Genomic DNA, 24566 nt, shown 5'->3' on the forward strand with positions numbered 1-24566 from the left:
GCACAGGCAGAATAAGCACGTAATTAGGGCAGCAGATCGCTGGGACAGCAGAAAAAGGCAGCCCTTTGTCTGTTCTGCTATGGCTGAGCTTTTGAAAGCCAAACTGCAGCAGGAGAGGGTGTGGGCCAGCCATGTTATGCTGCTGGAAGGAGAGGAGCATCCCAGGAATAACAGTGACAATCCCATCCCACTTGCTCCCTGCCCTTAAGCTGCAAGCCAAGCTCAAAGAGCTTTATGGCAAACTCATTCACTTCTTCTAGCCATGCCTGCAAACGTGTTACATCCTGACATATCCATTCCGTTGTCATAAAACTGACCACAGGAACCTGATAAAGAAACACCATTCTCTTACAAGAAGTTCACTGTTGTACTCAAGGAAATGCATCATCTCTAGTGAACGTGGATAAATGCCAGAAACTATTGATCCTTTAAAGATGCTCTGTGGAAAACTGTTCAATGTGGAGCAATGAGGCTGTGAATAATGTTTCACTTTGCGTGGCTCAGGAGGAATTGCTGGGAACTGGTAGTTCAGGAGAAGAGATTCATCCTCTGGTTTACCAAAAAAGTAAGAAGTTGTCCTCATAGCAACGTTTCTGTCACCTTTCTCTTCCAGGAATGGATGAAATTGGCTGAGTTACTCTAGAAGTCCAAGATAACATCCTAGTCCTAAGTAAAATAATAAAGGGTTAATAATTAAGCATTCACTTAATGATTAATTTTAATGTTTAATTGATTTAATAGATAAATTTAATTTCCTAGATAATTAAATAATTATATTAACTTATTTTTAATTAATTTAATTGATGCAATAATTGATTTTATTTTAATAAAATATTGAAATCATTTATCTAGTCCTAGTCGTAGATATAATAATTAAGATGGTTACAGGAAGCTGCTGTTCCGTGGCAAACGATCTTCCTGAGAAAACCCAGTAAGTGAAACATAATCACATAAGGAAATTGGTCTTGAAATACTACTATGTCCAGGGTTTGGAAATCAGCAGCCCCCTGTGACCTTGTGAATAACATCTTTATTCATGATCCAGGAAAAGAAAAGGTAAAAAGCATAAAGGATAAACCAGTAGACATGAAGGGGCTTCAACTGATGCAGAAACTGTTTAGTGCGTGGGGAACTCAAATGAAAAGAGATCTGATTAGAGAAGTCAAGTGGGATGGCACAGGCTACATCGAAAACCAGGCCCAGTGAGTCATAAAGGGCAGGACAGAATGGAGGGCTGCAGAAAGGCAGAGCAAGGCAGGCAGAAGCAGAGGCAAAGCTGAGCTTACTGATGTGATTTAGGGTCACACGAGCAGTAGACACGGTGCCCACACGGTGCTAAGAGCTCTGGAAGCCCTTTGGTTCTCAAACACCGCTGCACGCAAGCGTCAGCCCGGATCACCGGGACCAGCAAACCAGGAGTGGAAGCGCAGACGGTGCCTTCCCAGCCCCTCCTGCTTGAAACGCAAGCAGCTACAGAGCATCACAAGCCACCTCTAGAGCCGCGGGGAACAGCAGTGAGCCTCCAGGGCAACCCTCACGGTGGCAAGCAGGTAGGAAAGCCTCGGTTGGAACCGGATGATTTGAAGGTCCCTTCAACCCAAACCGTTCTGTGATTCTATTGTTTCATTCACGAGGAAATGCCAGGTCCCTGCTCCCTAGGACACAGGAAACTGCCCAGAAGATGAGCAAAACCAGGGAGGCTTCACTGTGGAAACCTCGGGCTTGAACTCCACAGCCAAACCAGAAGGGTAACTACTGCACTGAAAGCAGCTACAAACTGCTCCGTGCTCAGTAACACCATAAGGTCCCGGAGGGCACACGGGCTGGAGGCAGCACCGACTTGTCCCATGTACAGCAGAAAGAGGAGATGGTGAAAGAGGCCACAGCAACTTCCCACCCGCAGCTCCCTTCCTCAGCACAAACACTGCCGGCACAGCTGAAACTCAGACCCGGGCTCAGTGGTACCCACGGGTTTCCAGCGTCGGGAGCTTCCCAGTGCTCCCCTTGGGAATACCCAGGGATGGACAAAGCGTTTCCGCTTTTCCTGCGGTCTCTGCCCGTCCCTGCGGCCGCCCCGTATTCCCCGTGGAGCGAGAGTGGCACCTGGTGGTCACATCCCCCCGCACCGGCCGCAAACTGGTTTCAGTGCTGCTGGGGGCAGCGGCAGTGACGGGGGAGCCCTTTGGGTACCGCAGTCCTGGCGAACCAGGCCGGTGACAAGTGCTGGCTGCGGTTAGCCCTGTCCCTCACTGCCCTTCGTGCCCCCCGGCGGGCAGGCAGCACCGATTCACAGTCTGGGGTCACAGCACGAACGCTGCACTTGCCTTGATGTCAGAACCAGAGCGTGGATGCATACACCTAGGCATTGGAAACAGTTAAATGTGGTTTTCTTGTGGCATTTCAGCGCTCACTAAACAAGTGGTGGAAGCGAGAGCCCCGTCAGAGAAGAAGGAACGCGAAGTCTTGTACAAAGAACGAGTAAAATCTGATGTGCTCCTTAAAACAGCACGTGGAGCTGCTGAGGGGGGTGAGCTCTGCATTTCCCAGCTGACCCTGCTTGAGGACAGCTGCGGTGGAAGACAAGAGCATTAGGCAGGAGCCTACAGAGGTACCGCAGAGTGCACACCTCGAACGGATCTGTTCTCCTTGACGCAAAGACATATCATAGCTCTGGAATATCCCCATTGCTTCACCTGGGGAAGGCGCGACATAAGCCTGGCAGCTGAGCATGGACAGGCTTGGACTGGGGCAAGAGCTACGTGCAAGGCAAAGTGCTCCCAGCTGCAGCCACCACCTTGTGTAGGAGCTCAGCACCACAGCAGGGCAGCTCGTCTCGGGGCTGAGGTGTGGAACAGCAGAGGGCTGCTCTCTAAACTGCTTAAGTTCACTTGACCTGCTGCAGGAAGAAGTTCATCCAGCACATCTGAGAGGCCAGCAGGCTCCAGATCGCTGAACACGTGCTGGAACCGTCACTTCTTCCATAAAGAGTGGCTGTACCTGTAATCAGAGCGTAATTGTCACAGTGCCTTCCACCATATGCAAAGCTCTGCTGGACCATCCAGTCCCTCCATCCCCACAACCTTAAGAAGTTGTGGGGCTTGTGTTGCCAGGACTGTGCACCAACACAAGGAAGTCAGTCTTGGCAGGCACTCCACCAGCTGCAGGAATAGCTTTATAGACAATGCTGAGGGTTCTGGACATACCACAGGGCATGTAATTGGTGTGCTCCTACTCAGCACTCGTGCCCTCGGAAGTGCTAAAAATACAAGGCAAGCAGTAAGTTAAAGCACTTGCTCTTCCATGGGCTGGAAGATATTCTTCACATATCCACAGAGGCTCGTGACAAAAGGTAATGACTGACAGTGTTCCTTCAACTAAGTCAGGGTGAGAACATGTCAAAGCAGCAATTAAAAGCGCGGTGTTTAAAGAAAAGAGACAAATGAATAGAACAGAACCACCAATTTTCAGTTCAGCATCATTACATGCCTCTTAATTAGAAGAGATGTCTCCCTAATCTGTGCAAACACAGAATAGGACCTGGCAGGGCTGAAATACTGGCTCACCTACAAGGATTACCACCAGTTCCCATCTTCTGACAGCAAGGCCACCGCCTCAGACTGCACCAAACCAAATCACCCGGCAGTTCTGGGTCCTGTCCTGCAGAGCAGGGTTTACTCTGCAATACCCAAAGCTCAGATGAAATGGTTTTCTCCGCCTTGCACTTGCAAACACCATGCACCAAGTGTCCAGGAAATGCAACCTTCTCATTCCCTTTGCCACACGTAGTGTAGTTACTCTTTAATCTCCATTTGGTTGACCTTGCTCGCAAAGAAAAGACTCCATCAATCATCCGAGTTTGGTAAGCTCTTTAATGGCAAGCTCATGGTGTAACAACACCGCTGGGTTTGATGCCTCGGCGCTAGGAGAGGAAGGAAGATCAGAGGAAAGGTAGGGCTCCACTGAAGGCTTACACCTTTTAAAGCATTAAACAAAAGGACAACATCTTTTGGTGTTTTACAGCTTTGCAGTCCCAAAGACAGGTCGGTCTTTCAGCCAGGAGAAATGGTGGAAGCACACCAAAACCAGCCTTTGCACAGCGTGGCACAGCGTGGTTTCTGCTCAACATGCTGAGGTCTGACTGGTCCCTGCGTTAGTAATGGAAAACTTGACAACAAGGAAAATATGCATCGACTAAAAACCAGAGCTGATGTTTCCATCACTGCCCCCAAAGCATCCTTTACATGCACCGTTGCCTACACGGGCAACAGCGTGTTGGTGCAGAAAGGGAATTTCAATGTATTTTACATGAAACCAGTGAGCTTTTCTGTAGTCAGCAGTAACTACCTCAAAGAAGTTCTTTTCTTCTTCAGACACATGAATGCCCTTTTTGTTAGCCTGTGTATTTATGACCAAGTTCATACTGACTGAGCAGCGCTATGTAGCTCTGTAGAAACTGGGGTTTGCGATAACCCTATCAGAGGTAAGGACCCAACTTAAGGAATCTATTCTAGTATCGGCCTTGGAAGTGATGTCCCTGAGCCATCAGCTCCATGGTGACCCTGCAGGGACCACCTCAAGCCCAGCCTGTTACAGGGTCTCAGAGCTGCTGCCCTGAATCACTCCTGCCTGGCTGTCACACCGCGGCTTCAGAGACAGGCTGCTAGGGAGGAGGGCAGCTCCTGCCAGAATTAAACAGCTATAAACAGCATTTTTATGTTAGGAAGCCCCTTCCTGTGCCCTGACTGCTGCTCCTACCTACTCACACTGTATCATAAATAACAACGCTGCGGAAGGCCTTTTAGTTTGCCTTTTCTCCATCCCTTCCTCTCAACCACCTCAATTATAACAGCTATTAAACAGCATTTCCCACCGCTCAGTGATTTACAGGAAGGGGCATGCAGCTAGAGCCCCTGAAGGGATCCCTCCCAGTTCCCCACATCCCGCACCCAGACCAAAACCAGCCAGGGCTGAGAAAGCAAACTGCAGGCTGGGCCAGGCTCCCCAGCGACCTGCAGCCAGAAGGGTCTCGTTTTCTGGGTGCCCAGCATGGAAAGCCTCTATGGGTCATGATTTTCAGAGGCTGGAGTATTTAGCCAGGCATCACTCCTTGCGGAGACATCTTGGGTTTGGCACCTAAAATGACTGCTCTCTTCCGCATAACCCTGTCTGGCATGGACAGCTCGTGGGTCCTCAAAGGATAACACATCTCCCGTGTCCCCTCACACCCCTGAGCAGAAAGGACAGCGTGGCTCACTGTGCTAAACTGCAGCTCTCACTGATGTACCCGGCTGCAGCTTGTGCCAGATAAGAGGGTGTTCTCTTCCTGTTTCTTTGCTTTGACTCTTCTGGGAATGGGAATTTCTGAGAAGAACAGAGTGGTAAGCATGGACAAAGAGTAAAGATGGACATGAGGTAATGGTAGACGAAGTAGTGATCTCACCTCCTCCTACACCTAAAGCTGACCATGAGTAAAATAGCTATGGACTTCAGCCCTGGTCCCAGTGGAAGATAGTAAAGATGCTTGAATAGGCTGGGAATCTGTTCTATACAGCAGCTTTCCAAAGCAACATCTGTAATGCTACTGCCACCACTTTCACTGTCACAGTCTCACATCCCACTTACAGAGGGGGAAAGGGCAGTGACCTACTCAGCAGTGTTGCAGCAGCAGCTCCTCCCCACTGCCCCCAGCCAACACCTCACGCATGGGATACAGTGCCGAGATACAGGAGCTAGCGTGCAGGGCACTGCCGCAGGAAAACTCCCCCTATTCCTTTTGACAGCGGCCTTCTGACAAACGTGCGACGTTCAAAAGCACAGCACTATAGGAAGCACCTGGAAAACAGCCCCGAGCAGGGCAGCAGGCGGAGGGGTGCAGGTCACGGTGCTCAGGGGTGTGCTATCCACCGGGTTTCTGCGAGGAACCAGGCTGACAAGTTTTCTATCGTGAGCAAGGCCTTTACAAGATGCTGCCGTGCACCCAAGGAAGCAGCTTCCTGTGCCCTGACTGCTGCTCCTACCTGCTCACACTGCATCATAAATAACAACGCTGGGGAAGGCCTTTTAGTTTGCCTTTTCTCCATCCCTTCCTCTCAACCGTCTCAATAACACATTCATCAGACAGGACACTAACGGGAAAACACAACCAAGCTCAGGGCCCCAGTAAAGTCCAGAGCTCTTTTACACACTGCTGAAGTTCAATAAGCAGATACTTGTAAGTAGATGTAAGCAGAAGCTCAATAAGCAGATACACACGTATTGTAAGGTGGGATGGTTTGGGCTGTCTCAGAAATCCCAGCATCTATCCGGAAGGGGCCTTCCTCCCGCTTGCCCCAGCTACACAAACCGGTTGTTGCATTTCTTACATCTGCTCTTTCCTCTGGCATCCCTTGTATTTCTCATCGCCCAAGCAGCACTCTGCTCATTGCATTCATGCAATTCATATTCCGAAGCACCAGTTGTCCTGGTATATTTATATTTAGCTAGAGCAGGAAATGCCTATGAAAGAGAAGTGAGGGCAAATGGAGACTCTTCTGCATCCCTTCACTAATGGCTTGCTTTGAGGATGGGCAATGTTTATGCGCACCTCTTTTCACCCACAGATCTAAAAGCGCTTTATTCACTGGTGGGCAAATAACGCTAATGGCCCCTTTTACAAAAGGCTCAAAGTGGCACTTCCAAAGGAGTTACCCTGCTCCCACTGAATTCCATGAAGGTCTGGATGCACAACTGGAGGCCTGCCTTGAATTCCCAGCCACTGACATCCACCTGAAGCTCAGGATAAGCCAATGGCAGAGCTCTGAACCCCCATCTTCTCACCGAGCCCCCAGGCTTGCAAGTATTTATGCATGTGTTCTCAAATCCAGTCTCAGCCTGGCAGCCTCAACCGCTGGGTCATGCTATGCCTGGTTAACTACTGAATAGCTACTAACCCTAGTACGTGGTGGCAGTGAGGGAAAAATAACATCCAAATACTTTGTAATAGAACTAAGCCTGTTCTGCATCTCTTGCGTTGTTTGGCAAGTACGGAACAACTAACAGGCAATGCAGGAAGGTATTTAGTCAAAGTAAGCAATCCGTATCTTTTGATAAAATACATTCTGTATTAATGCTCATTCACCTTTAATACACATGAAAACCCAATTTCCTATGTAGAAAATTCTTTATTCTCAGTGCTGCCTGCTCACTGGTTCAGCAGCAGGGCTCAATGCATTCAGCTCCCAGCAAAGTGAGAGGGACAAGGCTCAGCTCTCTGCAGGACCAAGCCTCACGCATCCCCTGGTGCATCCAATCCCGCAGGTCCCATTTGAACGCAATCCCGCTGGCTGCAGTGGGAATTTTGCAGGGGTGAGCGCTGCAGAAGGGCCCCCGGCTGCCCAGCACTTGCGGTCTGGTGTGGAAGTCACCCACATGACATATGGCATTCCAACAAAAAAGGTGAATTAGTGAACGCAGAAAATAATATCTCCACGTAAATCACAGCATTGTGTTTTTGCAACCATATTAACGCTCAGCTCCCCATGAACAATCCAACTGATACGCACAAAAAGGTAGCAGAGCGCAGTAAGTACTTCAACATCCTTTATGCAATTACACGCATTGGATCTTTGTCTTTCCTCATTTCAGGACTTCCTGCCTATCATGCTGCCGCCCAGAGCCCAATTCTCCACTGGGCCATCTGAAGTCAACCCTCAGCACTTCGGCTGGTTCAGGTTGCATCTGCACCTCTGCCATGGGCCCCTCACACCATGCAAGGGATGCAGGGCACCTTCAGCTGCATGTCCTCCCTCAACTACCACTTTACCCCTGTACCCTCCCCTCTGTTGTGCCAGCACCCATCTGTGAAGCCACTCGTTGAACCAGGTGGGACTGATCCCACTGGAAAACCGCCTCTCCATAAGAATGCATGGGGTTATTTCCCAACCAGACCAACCCCACCGCCCAGCTCACGATGCAGCCGTGCCCGGGGCTGGTGCCGGTGTGTGTGCATGCAACGGGTGCAAGTGGTCAGCAAACCTGAATAGCAGAACTTTACCTCCAGCTTGCGCTACTGTAAACTATGTCTTGCATTACATTACAGCAGAGGAAAGTCAGCCCCTACTTGAATGAGCCACAACCAAAGGACTGGATGCTGTGAAGAGAAAGGTTCTCCCGAAGCAAGGCTCTGTTTAAGGTTATGGCATCTGGTTTAGCTGGGGAGGAAAGAAAAACTTAGGGACTTAAAGCATGGATGGAAACCACTGGTCTTTCTTACACTTTATTTTAGTAAGCAAAAAGCCTATTGCTGCTGTACAGTGTTATACAATGAACTGCCATAGTCCTCATGTCACTAGTCCATAGAAAATGTGCTGTGACTACCATGTTTATGCCTGCATGCCAAAAGAATGTACAAAGTTGCACTAAGCTCTGTTTCTCTTCCACTTCTTTTCGACAGTCTTAAACTCTGACTTTTACAGTGTTGCAGACACTCCTGTGCATACTTCCATACTATCCTGGTTATGGAAGGTCTTTGCCTCAGATTAAAAGACTCAAGCGCTGTGCGTCTCTCAAGCCATCATCAGCAATGTAAACCACCAAGAAAACTTGCTCTCTTCAGTAACCTTTAAAAGTCTTTAACAAACCTACTGAAAAGGAGACATTGCCAACAATAGGGTTTTCAGAATGGTCCAAGCTGTTTCTAGAAGTTGTCCAAGCATTTTCTCTTCGCTCCCGTGTTGCTTTAGAAAGCTAATACTGTATAAAAGGGCCTTTGGACGCATGTGACCTTCATTTCATTAGTTTTTAAAAATCAGAAAAAGGAGTAAATTTAGAAACATTTTGCTCAATTGTGGAAAACGTCTGTATTACAACAGGAACTCCTCCGCTTCTCATACGCGCAGTACAAAAGGCAAGTAAATAAAGAGACCCTGCATCTTCACAGTCTGGTACTCATCCGAGCCACTAAAATCTATGCAAAGTAGGTACAAAATACAAGGGGTCTTCTTCTCCTGTAGACCAAGACCCTACCAAGCCCCTCTGGGGAAAAAGCTCCCAGCTAAATAAAACCTCACTAGTTTTTATATCAGCCAAGGTAGCAGCAGTATTTTAGCTCCCCTCCAATGAGATGTAAATGCCTGGACCAGCCCAAAGGCCCAGGGAGAAGAACAGGTCCGGCATTTTAAGAGCCAGGTGCTGGTTTATACCCTTATGGCTTCAAAGTTAAGTTGCACTTCAGTTCACGATGCCACGAGGTTGGAGATATAATTTAGCAGTGTATTAAAAAAGCGCAAAGCTTGAAGTTGGTTGTCATGCAGAGGTGGGAGAGGCGATGGCTGGGTTTAGATTGATTTGCCTGAAAGCAGCATTTGGCTTTGGATCATATGGTGTCGGAGGACCGGGGTTGGTTACAACTGCTGATACTTATTACTCCCAGTCAGTAGTTCAGCGCTTGCAAACTCAGGTGTCAGTAACCCAACATCCGTATGTCTGACACCAATACTCCCCTGGGTTTCCTGCTTCCCACTGGTTTTGTTAAGCCTCCACGTGCATTTCTGCAGTGCTGACCACTATTAAACTAGCGTTTTTCAGGAGAAATCTCTCCAAGTTTGGTTACTTTGTCAAAAACCCTGTTTAACTAAAAAGAAAAGCGCAGGTGGCGTTTGCTCGCTGCGCTGGTGCCTCGGAAAGGTCACTGGTGAGGACTCGGCCCTCTCACCGCACGCTTCCCCCATCCTCGGTACTCTACATTCATGTCAGTGAACGCTACTCTCGGACACAAATCGAAGAGACAAGTCAGCGACAAAACTACTTCTAGGCTGATAACGGCAGGATGCTACCAAGACAACTCCATAGAAAACCCACTGAAGCAGGAGCAAAATTCAGGTCACTTCTTAGCAAAGCTCATCACAGATTATTATTATTAATATTATTATTATTATTATTAAATTCTTTTAAACCATTTCGTAAAACCTTTATCCTGGGAGCCAGATATCCCCATGTGATGTGCTAGTTCCAACACGCTAACGTGGGACCACCTGACCCCACCTGGTACCAAAGGCTTCCGAATGTTTTTTAGCTTCTTGGAAAATCACTGCTGACTGACACCCATCTGTTGGTGATCGGCTTCTGGTTCCTCTTCTTCCACATCTGCGTTATACTCTTCAAATGCATCATCATCAACATCTGGAAGCCCAAGTAACTACAAAGAAGAGAAAACACCGTGTAATAGTGAATTACACACTCATGCAGCTTCACTGGAAATCTTCATACAACACCGAGGTGCCACTTCTTGGAAGCCTCAAACCCCAGAATGTCCGTATTGCATGACAATTGTGACTCAAATCTTTCTTTCCCTCCTGTGGTATAGAAAAATTGGAAAATGCATCCTCACACCACATTAAGTGCTCAGAGACTGGAAGATAAATAAAACTAAAGCAAAGCGCTTGCGAAAAGCTTTGCCTTCTTCCCTGAGGTCATATCACGAATTGTCGAGTGTTTAGACTTGGCAGTGGTTTCACTTCAGAGAGAACCATGGTAATACTGCAGCAGTAATTACCTTGGTTTAGGTTTGTGCTTGGCAACCACGTAAAAGTCAAACAAGAAAGCATCCTCATGCAGAACTTGCTAGCATGGAGTAGGCAGAGTCTCTAAGATCCAAGATCATAGAATAGTTAGGGTTGGAAAGGACCTCAAGATCATCCAGTTCCAACCCCCTGCCATGGGCAGGGACACCTCACACTAAACCATCCCACCCAAGGCTTCATCCAACCTGGCCTTGAACACCGCCAGGGATGGAGCACTCACAACCTCCCTGGGCAACCCATTCCAGTGCCTCACCACCCTAACAGGAAAGAATTTCCTCCTTAGATCCAATCTGAACTTCCCCTGTTTCAGTTTGAACCCGTTACCCCTTGTCCTGTCACTACAGTCCCTGATGAAGAGTCCCTCCCCAGCATCCCTATAGGCCCCCTTCAGGTACTGGAAGGCTGCTATGAGGTCCCCACGCAGCTTCTCTTCTCCAGGCTGAACAGCCCCAGCTTCCTCAGCCTGTCTGCATACGGGAGGTGCTCCAGTCCCTGATCATCCTCGTGGCCTCCTCTGGACTTGTTCCAGCAGTTCCATGTCCTTTTTATGTTGAGGACACCAGAACTGCACACAATGCTCCAGGTGAGGGCTCACAAGAGCAGAGCAGAGGGGCAGGATCACCTCCTTCGCCCTGCTGGTCATGCTCCTTTTGACGCAGCCCAGGATGCGGTTGGTTTCTGGGCTGTGAGCGCACACTGCAGCCGGCTCATGTTCATTTTCTCATCGACCAGCACCCCCAAGTCCTTCTCCGCAGGGCCGCTCTGAATCTCTTCTTTGCCCAATCTATAGCTGTGATCCCACCATGTTAAGCACATCTCTCAAACCCTTCACTCCATCACACCAGACAAAGCCCAGCACGCTGGGTGAAGCCCTCGCAGTGAAAAATACTGTGATTTGAACTCAAAATTGTCCCAGTCCCTTCAGAGTTCTGCAAATTAGACTCGGGCTTGTGAAGAGCTGCCAGCCTGTCTTCCTCAGATAATGTTTGGATGCCTCCACCTGATGGATCTGATCACTGCAATGGCACTTGTTTGGTAATAGGAAAAAGGGCAAATAGTGATATGTGAACTTCTCACCTTCCTCTAAAGGGCTGCCAAGCCAAAAGAAGTCAGAAAGACAGACAAACCAAGTAACGGTCAAAATAACGCACCCGTTGTGTAAATCTCATATTCGAATCCTACACTAGCAGCTGCTAATAGCCACAAAGCAAAAGCACGTGCCAGGCATTATTGGGAATACCATGCATTTAGCTTGCCAGGGCTGGAAGAGCATCACAGATGCACGCAGCGCCCTGTCTGGAGAGTGACGCCGCTGTTAGCTCTCGGAAGAGGCAAAGCCCAGGAAAACCAGGAGGAGAGTGGCACTCGCAAGGTTGGTCGCATGAAAATGAGCAGGCTGTGGCGAGGCAGGTATTTAGGGACCTTAACTAATTCAGTCTGTGATCAACACCCAGTGGACACAAACCCAATGCACAGAATTAGCCTCTGGGTCCAGTGAAGCTTGTATTCTTCACTGTCACTGTGAGAAAAGCAGGTTGTCTCAGTTGCAGGGTTTCTTTGGCAGGGTCATAGAAGGAGAATTTGCTGACTAAACCCCCTCCTTCCCAGTTTGAAAATACTCATGGAGAGACCCCGAGCTGAAACCGTTCCTGTTTTCTGAGCAGAACAAAGAGTAAATACTCCTATGCACGCATATTCTTCAAATCAAATGCTTAACTGAATGTGAAACTACTTGGTTCACTTTCAGCATGGGGGTTTGCTTCACGTTGAAGCGAAAATGAAGCTACTCCATTTTCAAAAAGCAAAAGCAAGGCCTCTAGGCTTTCTTATCCCCCAGTATTAGTTTTGCTAAACTGACTCAGTGTATTCTATGTGAGTGTTGGATTGCTCTGGTTTTATCACCTGGCAGAAAAAGATTTGATCACATCTGGTTTTGCCCAGCCCTGGTTATAATTCCTCCTTGATGTCCAGGGAAACGAGGCAAAGGGTCTTCATTTTATGGGATACCATAAGCTGGAAGTCAAAACACAGCGCTGCACCAGCTAAGAAGGAGAAAAGCTGCTACTGGTGAAGCCAGGACACTTTCCCATGCAAAATTAGTACAGAAACCACAAAATACACAAGAACCATCAAGAAGATGCATGTGATCCCAAAGGCTGGAGAGCACATCCTACTTTTCACATATCCGATCTCCCTTTGCCCTCATGAAACAAAGCTCTCCTCTCCCTGGCACAGCATAAATCAGAGCGATGCCGCAGACATCAGTGGTTTTATGGAGCATAGAAAGCATGGGGATGGGATGGGATGGGATGGGATGGGATGGGATGGGATGGGATGCTCCTCGGAGAGAGGCGTAGTTTTGTTCTCTCACAGACACTTTAGGACCTTCCAAGCCACCAAGGACCTCAACCATGCAGGTCACATCTCATCACTTCCCACACCATTACAGACCTCGTACTGGTCTCTGGACTGCAGTGATAGATCAGCCCCCACCTTGACCCCAAGGAGGGAGGATCAGGGTCCACAGTGCAGAGAGCTCTACAGACACTGGGCCAAAGCAGAAAGGTATCTAAAAGATGAGGACAAATAAGATTATGAAGGTGGCTTGAGTTGATCCTAGACCAACTCCTACCTTGTCTTCCTTCAAACACATGCTTCTGCTTCTAGCCCATATCTACTTCATCTACAGAGCCCACATCTACTTCATCTATTAAAGTATTAGCTATGCGGCAGACTTGAAAGGACTTTAATGGAGAGTGAAAACACGGAAGAAAGAGGTAAAACAGGAAAGGGATGTAGAAAAAGAGAGCTGGTCCATCAGCCAAAGGGAACAAAACTGGCAGGTGGGGATGCGTGGGGAGGAGGAGGAGAAGAGGGTGGGAAGGGGGTAGAAAGGACAACGACCAGTGGCAGCACCACCTGAACTATGTGTATTTATTCCTGCTGGCCACATTACCCATCTGAAGGTAAAGGAGAGATCACTGGGATGTGTAAGAATTGTATGAGGGCCAAGAGGATGATCAGGGGACTGCAGCACCTCCTGTATGCAGACAGGCTGAGGAAGTTGGGGCTGTTCAGCCTGGAGAAGAGAAGGCTGCGTGGGGACCTCAGAGCAGCCTTCCAGTACCTGAAGGGGGCCTATAGGGATGCTGGGGAGGGACTCTTTGTCAGGGACTGTAGTGACAGGACAAGGGGTAACGGGTTCAAACTGAAACAGGGGAAGTTTAGATTGGATCTAAGGAGGAAATTCTTTCCTGTGAGGGTGGTGAGGCACTGGAATGGGTTGCCCAGGGAGGTTGTGAGTGCTCCATCCCTGGCGGTGTTCAAGGCCAGGTTGGATGAAGCCTTGGGTGGGATGGTTTAGTGTGAGGTGTTCTTGCCCATGGCAGGGTGGTTGGAACTGGATGATCTTAGGGTCCCTTCCAACCCTAACCATTCTATGATCCTATGAATTCAGTGAATATGACATAAACGGCTTTTACACTGCAGATTCCCCAGTTCAGACGTAGGCTTTCGAGACTGAAGGTGAGTTCAATGCCCTTGCAATTTGCTGCTGAATTGCGCAACTCCTGTTTTGGGTCTCTGCGAACCCTGCCAGTTGGTGTGATGTCCCTCAAGCATTTGTCATTTCTGATTTATCTTTCTTAAGTCTTTCAAAGTGCCCTGACTTCACCAAATAACCCAGGAGCTTTTAAGTCATGAAGGCAGTGACGCTGCCTCCCACCAAAAGCTGATGTACAAGCACACTGAAAATTAAGCCAAGTACAAGAGTGAACTTTAACGGTCTACATGATGCTACAGTAAATATAGCATGGTTCTGTTGAATCCTGATGTGAAGGGCTTAGTCTTCAGGCAGATGTGCTTACAAGCACCAGCATGGATACCTCTGGCGCTAGAGAGACAAGAGGTCAGAGAAGCTGGGATGCTCTGAGGCAAATAATGATATTTGAGCCCACTGCTTTTGATTACACATGCATGTACCTGTGTGGTGTCTGGTACTTTTGAATGCTCCCTGAGTAAGTAGATAAGAAGTCATATGCAGAGTTTTGTGGGAGTCAACCCAGGAAGGCAGTAATGGGTAGAGACAACATGCCCCCCCCCAACCATTTTCAGTAAAGAAACAGCTTGACCTTGTCTACAGCAGGATTTAGAAGTACTGTTTAGCTGTTGCAGCTTAACCAGCACTTTTTAAAGGCATTGTCCAAATAAATATCCTGCCCTGGCACTGTGTTTATGTCCATAAAACATAAGGGAGAGATGCCTGATAAGCAGCCCCCAGACCATCCTCTGCCTCCTGCAAGCAGGGAACAGCAGGGAGCAGAGGGAAATCTCTGTCTCTCACTGAGAGGGATGCCAATTGCTGGGCATCCCTGATCTCACCTTCTCCAAAACATTGGGGTCAGCAGCACGAGCAGCCAATCCTTTCCCACACTGTAGCCCCAGAAGAGATGGGTCTCGCCTTCAGCTGCAGTTTTACCTAAACTATCGTTTTTCAACTTGCAATTTGCCAGACTGGTCTCAGACAGCAGACTTAGTTGTGGCAGCGGAGAAGAAATGCCCTGCAATTGCTCTGTTACCTCCATGCTGACAATAGGGTGGTTTCATTAGCCCAGCAGAGAAAAGATGGGGGACAACACAAAGCAACGCTAAGGAAATAGTTTTCCAACATTGAAGAAAAGTGGGTTTGTTACGGCAATATAACTGGTTTTATACCTCTATTGTAACATCCTTCACTTTAAAGATGTCACTACATTCCTTATTAGATTTGTCTGCACACACCCATACCTCAAATGACCTGGCTCTGTTATGCAGATGTAAATCTCTCAATACTGGGTCAAAGGAGAACCCGAGAAACTTCATCTTTGTGCTGTATCCAAGAAAAAGCGAAGAGAAGTACTTGGCTACAGACCGAAAGAGGACTCGGACACTTGAGGATGCAGTTTTTGAACAGACAAAAGCATAATGAAATGCAACAGCCAGGAAGCAAAACCAGAAAGATGCAGCCTCTAAATGAAGGAGTTTTTCACAGAAGAATAACTAACAATGAGAAGAAAACGTGCCCGGCGGTGTTGTATCCTTTAAAGTCACCTGAAGACTTTACATCAAGACCCGGTGTCTTTGGAAAAGACACAATACAGCTCAACTAAAATCTATGCGCTTGGCTGTGGGAATCATGGGGTGAAACGCGATGGATTAACGAAGGGCCCAGACTATATTGAGCCATTGGTTCCCCTTCCTTTGAACCTTTTTATTCTGAGGAGTAGCTTAACTTGGTTTGACTGAAGCAAATTTCTCAGGAACTTGAGCGACGCCCAAATAAACGTGGTTTAAATGAAATAAGTGATCTGCACTGATTTAATTAAGTCTTTTTTGAAGTCCTCTTTAGTTAAACCAATGGAAGTTTCTCCTCAAAGACACAGAGCTTTTCTGAGCAGGAGAAAACAGCTCTGAAGATCCAAGAGCCGAATACTGTTCTGGGAAACACATTTATACTTTTGTATGCTTTCACAATTACAAGCAGCTGTCCTGACAGATCAGATTTCCAGTCCCTTCTAAGAAAAGTGTGCATCTGTTCCATTTATTTCCAGTCTCTCAAAGGATTCTTTAAAACGATGCTCTTTTATGTCAACCAGCTGCGGTGGTCCGTGGCAAGGCAATGCAAGGGATTAACACAGGGAGGGCCAGTGTTTTCATAGCGGAGCTCCAGGCCCTCCCTTTTGCTATGAGTACTTGGGAGCATAAATATGTCCCTCAGTCAGCCTTCCTATGGACATCATGGGAGCGTGGTTCCGGCAGCAAACCTCCACGCTGCTTTGCACCAGCCCCAGGCCCTCAAAAGGAGAGGCTGTGCAAACGTGAAGGACAACAGCCAGGCAAATTCACCTCCTGAGAAAACGCAGGCTTTGACCCAAATCTCCGTGTTAAACGAGGACACAGAAAGCTGAATAGCAGCGAAACGGACAAATACAAGCCCACTCCCCACAAAACCCAGCTTCTGCTCTAAACTGCTCTTGACCACATTGGTGTTCGTGAATACCAAGTGGTAACCATCCCAACAGCAAAATCTGGACCACCTGGGAGAAGCCCTCCAATGAAAGGAGGAGAGACCGTACTGCCAGCTTCCCAGGGGTTTACTCTTGCTCCTCAGATCCTTGCAGAACTGAGCAATTCCAGTGCCAGGAAACAACCGGTACAAAGTCCCAGGGCTCTGACTCGCATCCTGCTCCTCAGAGTCAGCACTGCGCCAGCAGGATGCGACTGCCACCGGCTGCCACACCGGTTGGCCTCCCACGCCATGAGGGAATCTCAGCCTCGGAAACACAAGAGATGGAAATAAAAAGGGCACCTGGCTTCCAAGAAACAGCTTCCAATTGCCTCGTAGTAGCTTGTGTGCTAATGCCCCTGCACCCTGACAGCTGACTGGAGAGGTAAGCCCCGCAGAGTGAAAACCTTGCTCTATCTAGTGCTACCCTACTAAACACCAGAGGTACCTGTCAATGTTTAGAAGCAACAAAGAGGCACTTACAGGTCTGAAGGATTTGAAGACTTTTTCCAGTATTTCATGGAGTGTCTTTTTCCCGCAGGAAGAGATGTAATCCTGTGCGAGCTGCAGAAAAGGTAAGCAGTCCTCACTTTCGCTCCACACGTGCTGAAAGCCAACAGCAACACAAGAAAGAAAAGGCATTAACAGGAATCCCACATGATTTTATATGGTGATATGTTGTAAACATCTGCCATAGCCCACTGGGCCTCCCGCAGTTCAGACCTCCGCTGGGGATGGGACCTGCAGGCTGCTTCAGAAGCTGCGCTTCTGAGAAGGAACCTTGATTTTATTAGCACGGATACATCAGAAGGCAGGGAAATCGATCCAGAAGAGAAAAGGTCTTATGACAGCACCAGTAACTGAGGGTACAGACACCTTGTGCACATGCATTTTATTAGTAAAGGTGTTTTTGTTTCACATCAGCCCTACTCAGACCTGGAAGTCGCTTGGGTTTTCCCTTTTTCTGCATCATCTTCTACAATAAAGCCCTCTGGAAGAGCTAAAGCATCTCTTTGTCTGCCTGGAATTAGCGGAACTGTGATGTGACCCTGGAGGTGGAACTCCATGTGTAATTCTCTTGATGATGCAGAAGAAAACATGCAAAATATACCCACAGGTTAGACACAGAGCTGAGGAAGAGACATTCGGGCACTCACAACATCCAACACCTCATGCCTCCCTCCCTGTTTTGAAGTTTACTTCTCCTAGGTTTGAATCTTCTCTTCCTGGGCCAGCACATTTAAACTCACTTAGGATATTCCTCTCATCTTGCTCTTGCTTTGGAGATACTGGTTCCCCAGCCTGGCTCTGCAGAGCCTCTACCAAAAGTGATGCTTATTCTCCTGCTATGAGGTTGTTTGAAACACAGCTGGTGAGCCATGGTGGGAGCCACAGGCAACAATGCTTCCTGCACACAAGGGCAGCACGCAGCTCAAGCTAATGCATACTTCTAAAGACCTTCCTTTTGAAGGCTTCATGCATGGGACTGTCTTAGCCTGCTACACAGAGAAAGCACAATACTGCAAAATCCATTCGAGACTCGTACCTCTATTTCTGCACAGCAGCTCTTTTCCCAAAAGTGATGTGCTGCTTTTTATGGTCCTATAAGCGGTAGATTATGCTTAAACAAGGAATGAGCAGGGTCTCTCTGAAGTTTAACCAACATGCAGGGGAAGAGACAGAATGACAGATGTTTCAATCCCTAACATAAGGCTTTCGTGTCACCTTCCTGTTCAGCAGTGAATACCTGCCTGGGATGCAGCTTTACACTTCTCGAAGGAAAACACTACTTAACATCACCTAAGCTGCATCCCTAAGGCAAAAGCTGTAACTGCTTTGCTATGAGCCTCACCTGACCTACATTTTCTTTGCTGCTTGCTGCATTTTACAAGCATAAACATAGTGAAATGTTTTGTTACGAATAGAGCCCTGCCTTACTGAGTAGGTTCTGCTCTTTCCATATAAGCAGAGTCATCTCTTAACCAGTCTGGAAATAAGAAGTTCTTTACAGTCTTGCCAACTCTCAAAGGCGCATACCACAAGTCTCATGATACTTCATGCCATCTTAGAGTCATGGGCCTTGCACTCCTATAAATATACAACCAAATCTCAGCTTCTGTTAAAACAAACAAACAAACAAAGTCTGCGCTTTGAGACTTCCATGGCCTAAAAAGGCAGACAGTCCACGACGTGAACTCAAAGGAACCCTCTTTAAAATATCAAACGAACACTTTTAAAGAACAACATTTTAAGAACAGCCTCAAGATTCTGGCGGCCTGGCCCATGATTTCTTAATGCTTGTGTTAGCAATAACCGTTTAGCTACTTCTGATCTTCGCATGCAACTTCAGAGCTGGATGCTGCAGCTCGGCTATGCCTGTCGCAATTGTTTGTATGTATAAAACGATGATGACTGCGAAGATCCTGATTCTTCTTTAAATTATGGCTTCTTTTGAGCAAACCACAGCATCTTCATCAAATGAAAAGCAAGCCATGCCCTTTTATAAATAACAGCTAATTCCTTCCCCAAGAAAAGTTAACCCCATGTTGTCCTATCATGTTTTTAGTCTCTCAAGCTGCACCATGCTTTAGACTCCGGTGTGAATTCCTCAGCAGTAGTGCAGAATAAGGTGGTCTAGCACAAGCGGAAAACCAAAGTGAGTAACTTGTTCATTGAGCCTTTGAAGAGAGATTTTGCATAGCAAGTCAGTAGCAAGTAAGGCTTCCAACAATTTCCACATCTGCAGAAGACTTAGGACTTTGTCTGTAGCAACGAATGCGCTATGAAAGGTCTCACATGCCGTAAGCGCATACACCTCATTCTGAAATCCGGAATTCCATCTTCTTCCCAAGGAAACCTGTTAATAGCATGAATCATAGGATCAATCATTCAATCACAGAATGGTGTGCGTTGGAAAGGACCTTAAGATCAACCAGTTCCAACCCCCTGCCATGGGCAGGGATGCCTCACACCAGACCATGTCACCCAAGGCTCTGTCCACCCTGGCTTTGAACACTGCCAGGGATGGAGCATTCACCACTCCTCTGGGCACCCTGTGCCAGCGCCTCAGCACCCTCACCATAAAAAACTCCTTCTTTATATCTAACCTGAACTTCCCATTTCAGTTTTAGCCCACCATCCCTTGTCCTGTCGCTACAAATCGTGGTTGATCAGCACCTACGCACGGCACATAGCTGAGGCCATTCATGGGGTTACATCTGGAGAGGTTTGCTTTCCCTCATGCCTTTAGGTGATTCAGTCCTGCTGAATGACAAAGTCGCTTGCTAGGCCACCTCTTTCTAACCAGCCCACCTATTGAGCGTAGCAGGATTTCTTTGTGGGGATAATTTGACTTGCCAGAAATAGTCAGACTCGCTGACTCTGTTCTAAAATGCAAGGAAATCTTGCATCAAGGTGGCACCATCTATTTATTTGCTTTATCGGTTACTTTGAACACCAGCAACAACACGGTGACAAAACAAATTGCAGCCTACATCACTGCAACCCTCACCCCTATTGATTACAGCTATACGAGTCCAATTAATTGCTTAACAACACCATGAGCCTCGGCAGCGAAACTATACATAGTTCAGCTATCTAAAATGCTGATTCAGAGCATTTTAGAGTCCAGGTGGTACTGAAAATGCCAGCAGGCATCTAGAAGGGTCTTCGGCATCCTTGGCGTGTTAAAAACCTCGCCCATTTAATTCAGGAAATTAAAATTCTAGGATTGCTGTGATCTGGAATCTCTGATTATACAAAATTCAGAGTTATTCTCCATGGCAACTTTCCCATGTTTTTCTCCTTCTCCCTTTTCAGTTCACCATGCTTATCATTTCCTACTTACAACTGGGTTATCATAGACTTCTCAGGCACCTCCTACATAGCTTTTGAAGTCGCATTGTTATGAAATGAAGACATAAAGAAAGAGAACAAGAATATTGGGCACTAGATGCTTATTCAATGTAAGGCTCCTTTATGAGAGTCACAGGGTGCAAAAAAGGCTCTGAAGTGTGTCACTGAATTCTGTTTATAGTTACTCACTTTCCCATTCCATTGCGTTACTGGAGCCATGCAACAAGGCCCAAGTGCAAATGCGAATCAGTCCCCTGGCTTGTATTAAGTCTTCTTGAAACAAACTTTAGCCTATAATAGCTCATAGAAAGGCATCTTACCTTCTGGAACGTTAAAGTAACCCAATCAAAACAAATGGCTGCAGAAAAGCCCCAAGATAGCCAAGCTGGGAGCAGAAATGACTTCCCACAGCAAACAGGATGCTGGTGAATCAGCTCATTCGTGGTCCTTCATCGCACTGAAGAGATACCATCAATGGGAAAAGGATTGAGGATTACATCTATCTGCCTGTCTTTAAAGTATTATTGACACAAAAAGTGATTCACGTAATATTGGGAAACAAATACAGGAGAAAAGCCTGTTTCTGGTGTTCCACTGTTTCCGTTTCGCACTTGACAGGAGCTGGTCCTTCTGCTCAGTTTTACTCCTGGTGACTCCGGGTGGGGAGTCCTCCCCAAGGTCAGTTTTACTCCTGGTGACTCCGAGTCCTACCCACAGCAACGCTGGAATGAAAATAGTTGCCAAAAAAAGAAAAGAAGGGAAAACGTGGTCGCAAACCCATAGAAATTGCCAAGCGTTGGAAGCATGGGAATAGGATCTGAAACTGCTTCAGATTTAAGTTGATGAGATTTTGTTTTGAAAGCATTTGCTCAGTTATTGAGCAGCGTATAAAGAATACGTGTCTGAGAAAAAACAATGAGCTTTCTTTGCGTCTTCTGGTATCATTAGCATCCAAGCAGAGATTTAGCCTAGTCCTGCATTGGATTCGTATGTATCCCTGCTTAAGAGTCCAGCAGGCATGGCCTTTCCTGGGCACAGGCATCTCTAAGAGGCAACGAGTGCCAGGGTTTGATAGGCTCACGGGTGCTTGGAAGATGAGTGTGCAGTGCTAGTCCCACCACGGACCAGGATAATCCGCACTCAGAGATGCTCCACTGCCATGGCTGGGACTGCCCCTGAAGGTCTCGTGTACCCCTGGACAGATGCATAACTAAACGCCAGACAACTTCTTCCGTAATTCAGCCCGTCAATGTACCTGAGACGATAACTGTCCTGCTTGCTGGGATCTGTGCTCCTGGAAAGTCACTTCGCTGCTCTTTGTTTCCATGACCCCATCGGTCGAATGGGTCCATACAGCACTTACTTGTTGGAAAGCGAATTAATGAACGTTTGTCAAGCAGATCGAGGGATGAAAGTTGGGAAGGGAAGGAGCTACAGCATCGCTATGATAACGCTCTGTGCTAGGAGCTATCTGCTCTTTAAACAATGAAACGAAGTGCTCTGCCCGCAGTTAACGGGAGCTTCGCAGGTTACAGACCCGCGGCGAGGTGCCGCTTGTCGGTCACTCTTCTGCACTTGTGCTCACCACCGGGAGGCTCTGGGGGAGGCGAACACACCGCAAACCCCATCCCAAAGCCACGGGTTTGTTTTACCGGTGCCTTTTCAGCACGAACTTGACGCTCAACTCGCTGACGGGCAGAGAGGGGGAGCGGCGGCGCTGGGGGCCGGCTCCTGGCCGGGTCCCCAAACCGCGGCGGACCCAGGGTTGGGGGGGGGGGAGACGGGAAAGGGGGGGGGGGGGGGGGGGGGGCGCGGTCCTCCTGTCATCCTGACTCCATTTTATTCCTGCCCATTCTCCATTTGCCGTGACAGCCCTACCAGCCCGCTCGCCCCTGGCCCGGGGAGGATGGATGGAGGGATGGGTGGGTGGGTGGATGGATGGGGCTGCGGGGGAGCAGCAGCTGCAGCCCCCGCAGGGAGCAGGAGGAGCGGGGGGGGGGGGGGGGTTGGTGTTCGCACCCACTCCCCTCACCCGGAGCCCGCAGCGTCCCCGCGGCGGGTGATGGGGATGGCGAAGGGGGGGCCCTGCCCGCAGCCCTGCCCGCGGGGCCGCCCCCCACCTGCGGCGGACTCCATTTTGCAGCCGGCGGTGCGCGCTAGGGAAGATCCCCCCCCGGCCCGTCCCCGCCACCCGCGGCGCACACGACGGGAGCCCCCGCAGCCGCGGCACCCTCTAACCCCGCATCCCTCCGCCCCCCGGGGACACGCACGGACGGAGGGGAGGGGGCAGCGCCCCAAAGCGGTGCCGTGGCCGCCCGCCCGTTCGTGCACACGCACGGGTACCCGCACACACGCGTGACCGCCCCCCCCCCCCCCCCCCCCCCCCGCCTCCGGTCCCCTTTATGGGGCACTCACGAAATTGTCGCCGCAGGCGGCCTCCGGGCAGAGCACGTAGAAGGAGACGCCGGGCTCGGCGTAGAAGTCCATGCGGCGCTCGGTCTCCTCGGCGGCGATGAGCTGGAAGGGCGTGCGGGCGCACCAGCGCTCCGCCGCCTCCGCCAGCGCCTCGAAAGCCATCGCCGGCCCCGGCCCCGGCCCCGCCGCCGCGCTCCTTCGCGCCCAGCCGCCCGTGCAACCGGGGAGGCGGAGCAGGGGGTGGAGCGGGAGCGCCGCCGCCCGCCGTGGGGTTTGCTGCAGGCAACCGGCTCGACGCCTTTCGGCAACGTGGAGCGGGGGGGGGGACGGGACACGGCGACACCGGCAGCGCGCTGCCGGCAGCGGCCCCGCTGCGTCCCTGCGGCTCTGCAGAGCCGCTGCCTCCAGCGCCGAGCTCTGCGGGAGCGACCCAAAGGCGAGGCGCTGCCCCAGCGCAGGGGCACTCGCCCCGTCGGGAAGGGTTCGTGCAGTGACGCCGGGGACCGAGGGGTTTGTGGTTCGGTTCACATTACCCTGCCCGGCATATCCAGGTGATTCCCTGTGTCCAGCAAGGCACGTGGGGTACGAGAGCTGACCAGCGCTTAGAACGGGCCTTAGATTTGCATCGGTGTCTACTGTGCCACAAAGGAAAACAGCCCCCCACAGACCTGGGTGGGTCTCATAGAGATGAGCAGGTAGCACAGAGCGCATACATGGCGGTGGGTAGAAGACTTTACATGGACAAAGGCACCACTGGTCTTTAAATAATGCCCAGGTGCTGTTGCCTATCTCCAGAGTGGTGTCCAATTGCATTGGAGACCTTAGAGCAGCTTCCAGTACCTAAAGGAAGCCTGCGAGAAAGCTGCAGAGGGGCTTGGGACAAGGGCCTGTAGGGACAGGCCAAGGGGAATGGCTTGAACCTGCCCGAGGGGAGACTGAGATGAGCTCTTAGGCAGAAGCTCTTCCCTGTGAGGGTGCTGAGGCGCTGGCACAGGGTGCCCAGAGAAGCTGTGGCTGCCCCATCCCTGGCAGTGCTCAAGGCCAGGTTGGACACAGGGGCTTGGAGCAACCTGCTCCAGTGGAAGGGGTCCCTGCCCGGGGCAGGGGTTGGAGCTGGATGAGCTTTAAGGTCCCTTCCAACCTCACCGTAATCGTCAGCTCAGTGCTAAAGACACCACAGAGAGAAACCTCTGCTGGCACTGGAGCCGATCACTGAAGTATCAGAAAATACCAGTGATGTGAGTACTCGTGCGAGTGTAACTCAGCCCCTTTGTGCAAGTGGGATGTGACTGCCTGCTGGTTTTGTCACCAAAGGATGTTTCATTTATTCCATATAGATATTCTGGATATTGCCCTCAGTTTTGGGGTGCTATTTGAGCAGCAGTGCTGAGCACCCCTCGCCGCACTTGGAGCCGTGCTCTGACTGCACAAAGCGTGGTAAGAACAGCAAACCTCCTGGCGCAGATGTCTCACATCCCAGAACCTGGGGGTGCTCTCGCAGGTACTTACCCTGGTCCCCTCGCACCAACTTTTGCCAAGGGAAAATGAGGCAACACCGAGCAGCTAGGAAGGAAACCCTGAACCACTTACCATTTACCAGCGGAGGCAGGGGTCCTGCAGAAACCCAGATGTGACCGCAGGCTGTCGGCGCCCTAGGAGCTGGCGAGGCTGTGAGTCCTGTGCAGGGTTTTGCA

General features: G+C 49.4%; 1 protein-coding gene across 2 annotated transcripts; it reads right to left on the reverse strand.

Annotated features, from left to right (window-relative positions):
* Positions 1-382: 382 nt before the first annotated feature.
* Positions 383-23105, reverse strand: MTURN (maturin, neural progenitor differentiation regulator homolog). 2 transcript variants are annotated; one of them, XM_065669171.1, is made up of 4 exons: positions 22873-23105; positions 17086-17208; positions 10021-10174; positions 383-666 (listed from the first exon to the last, which is right to left on the reverse strand). In XM_065669171.1, exons 1-3 carry the CDS (start codon positions 23032-23034, stop codon positions 10064-10066), a joined length of 396 nt encoding a protein of 131 aa, XP_065525243.1. In that variant the 5' UTR covers positions 23035-23105; the 3' UTR covers positions 383-666; positions 10021-10063. The 2 variants fall into 2 exon arrangements, with proteins under 2 accessions (XP_065525243.1, XP_065525242.1); XM_065669170.1 differs by lacking the exon at positions 383-666 and having other exon boundaries at positions 8229-10174.
* Positions 23106-24566: the final 1461 nt, after the last annotated feature.

This window comes from Lathamus discolor, chromosome 2 (genome assembly GCF_037157495.1).
Source record: "Lathamus discolor isolate bLatDis1 chromosome 2, bLatDis1.hap1, whole genome shotgun sequence".
NCBI lineage: Eukaryota > Metazoa > Chordata > Aves > Psittaciformes > Psittacidae > Lathamus > Lathamus discolor.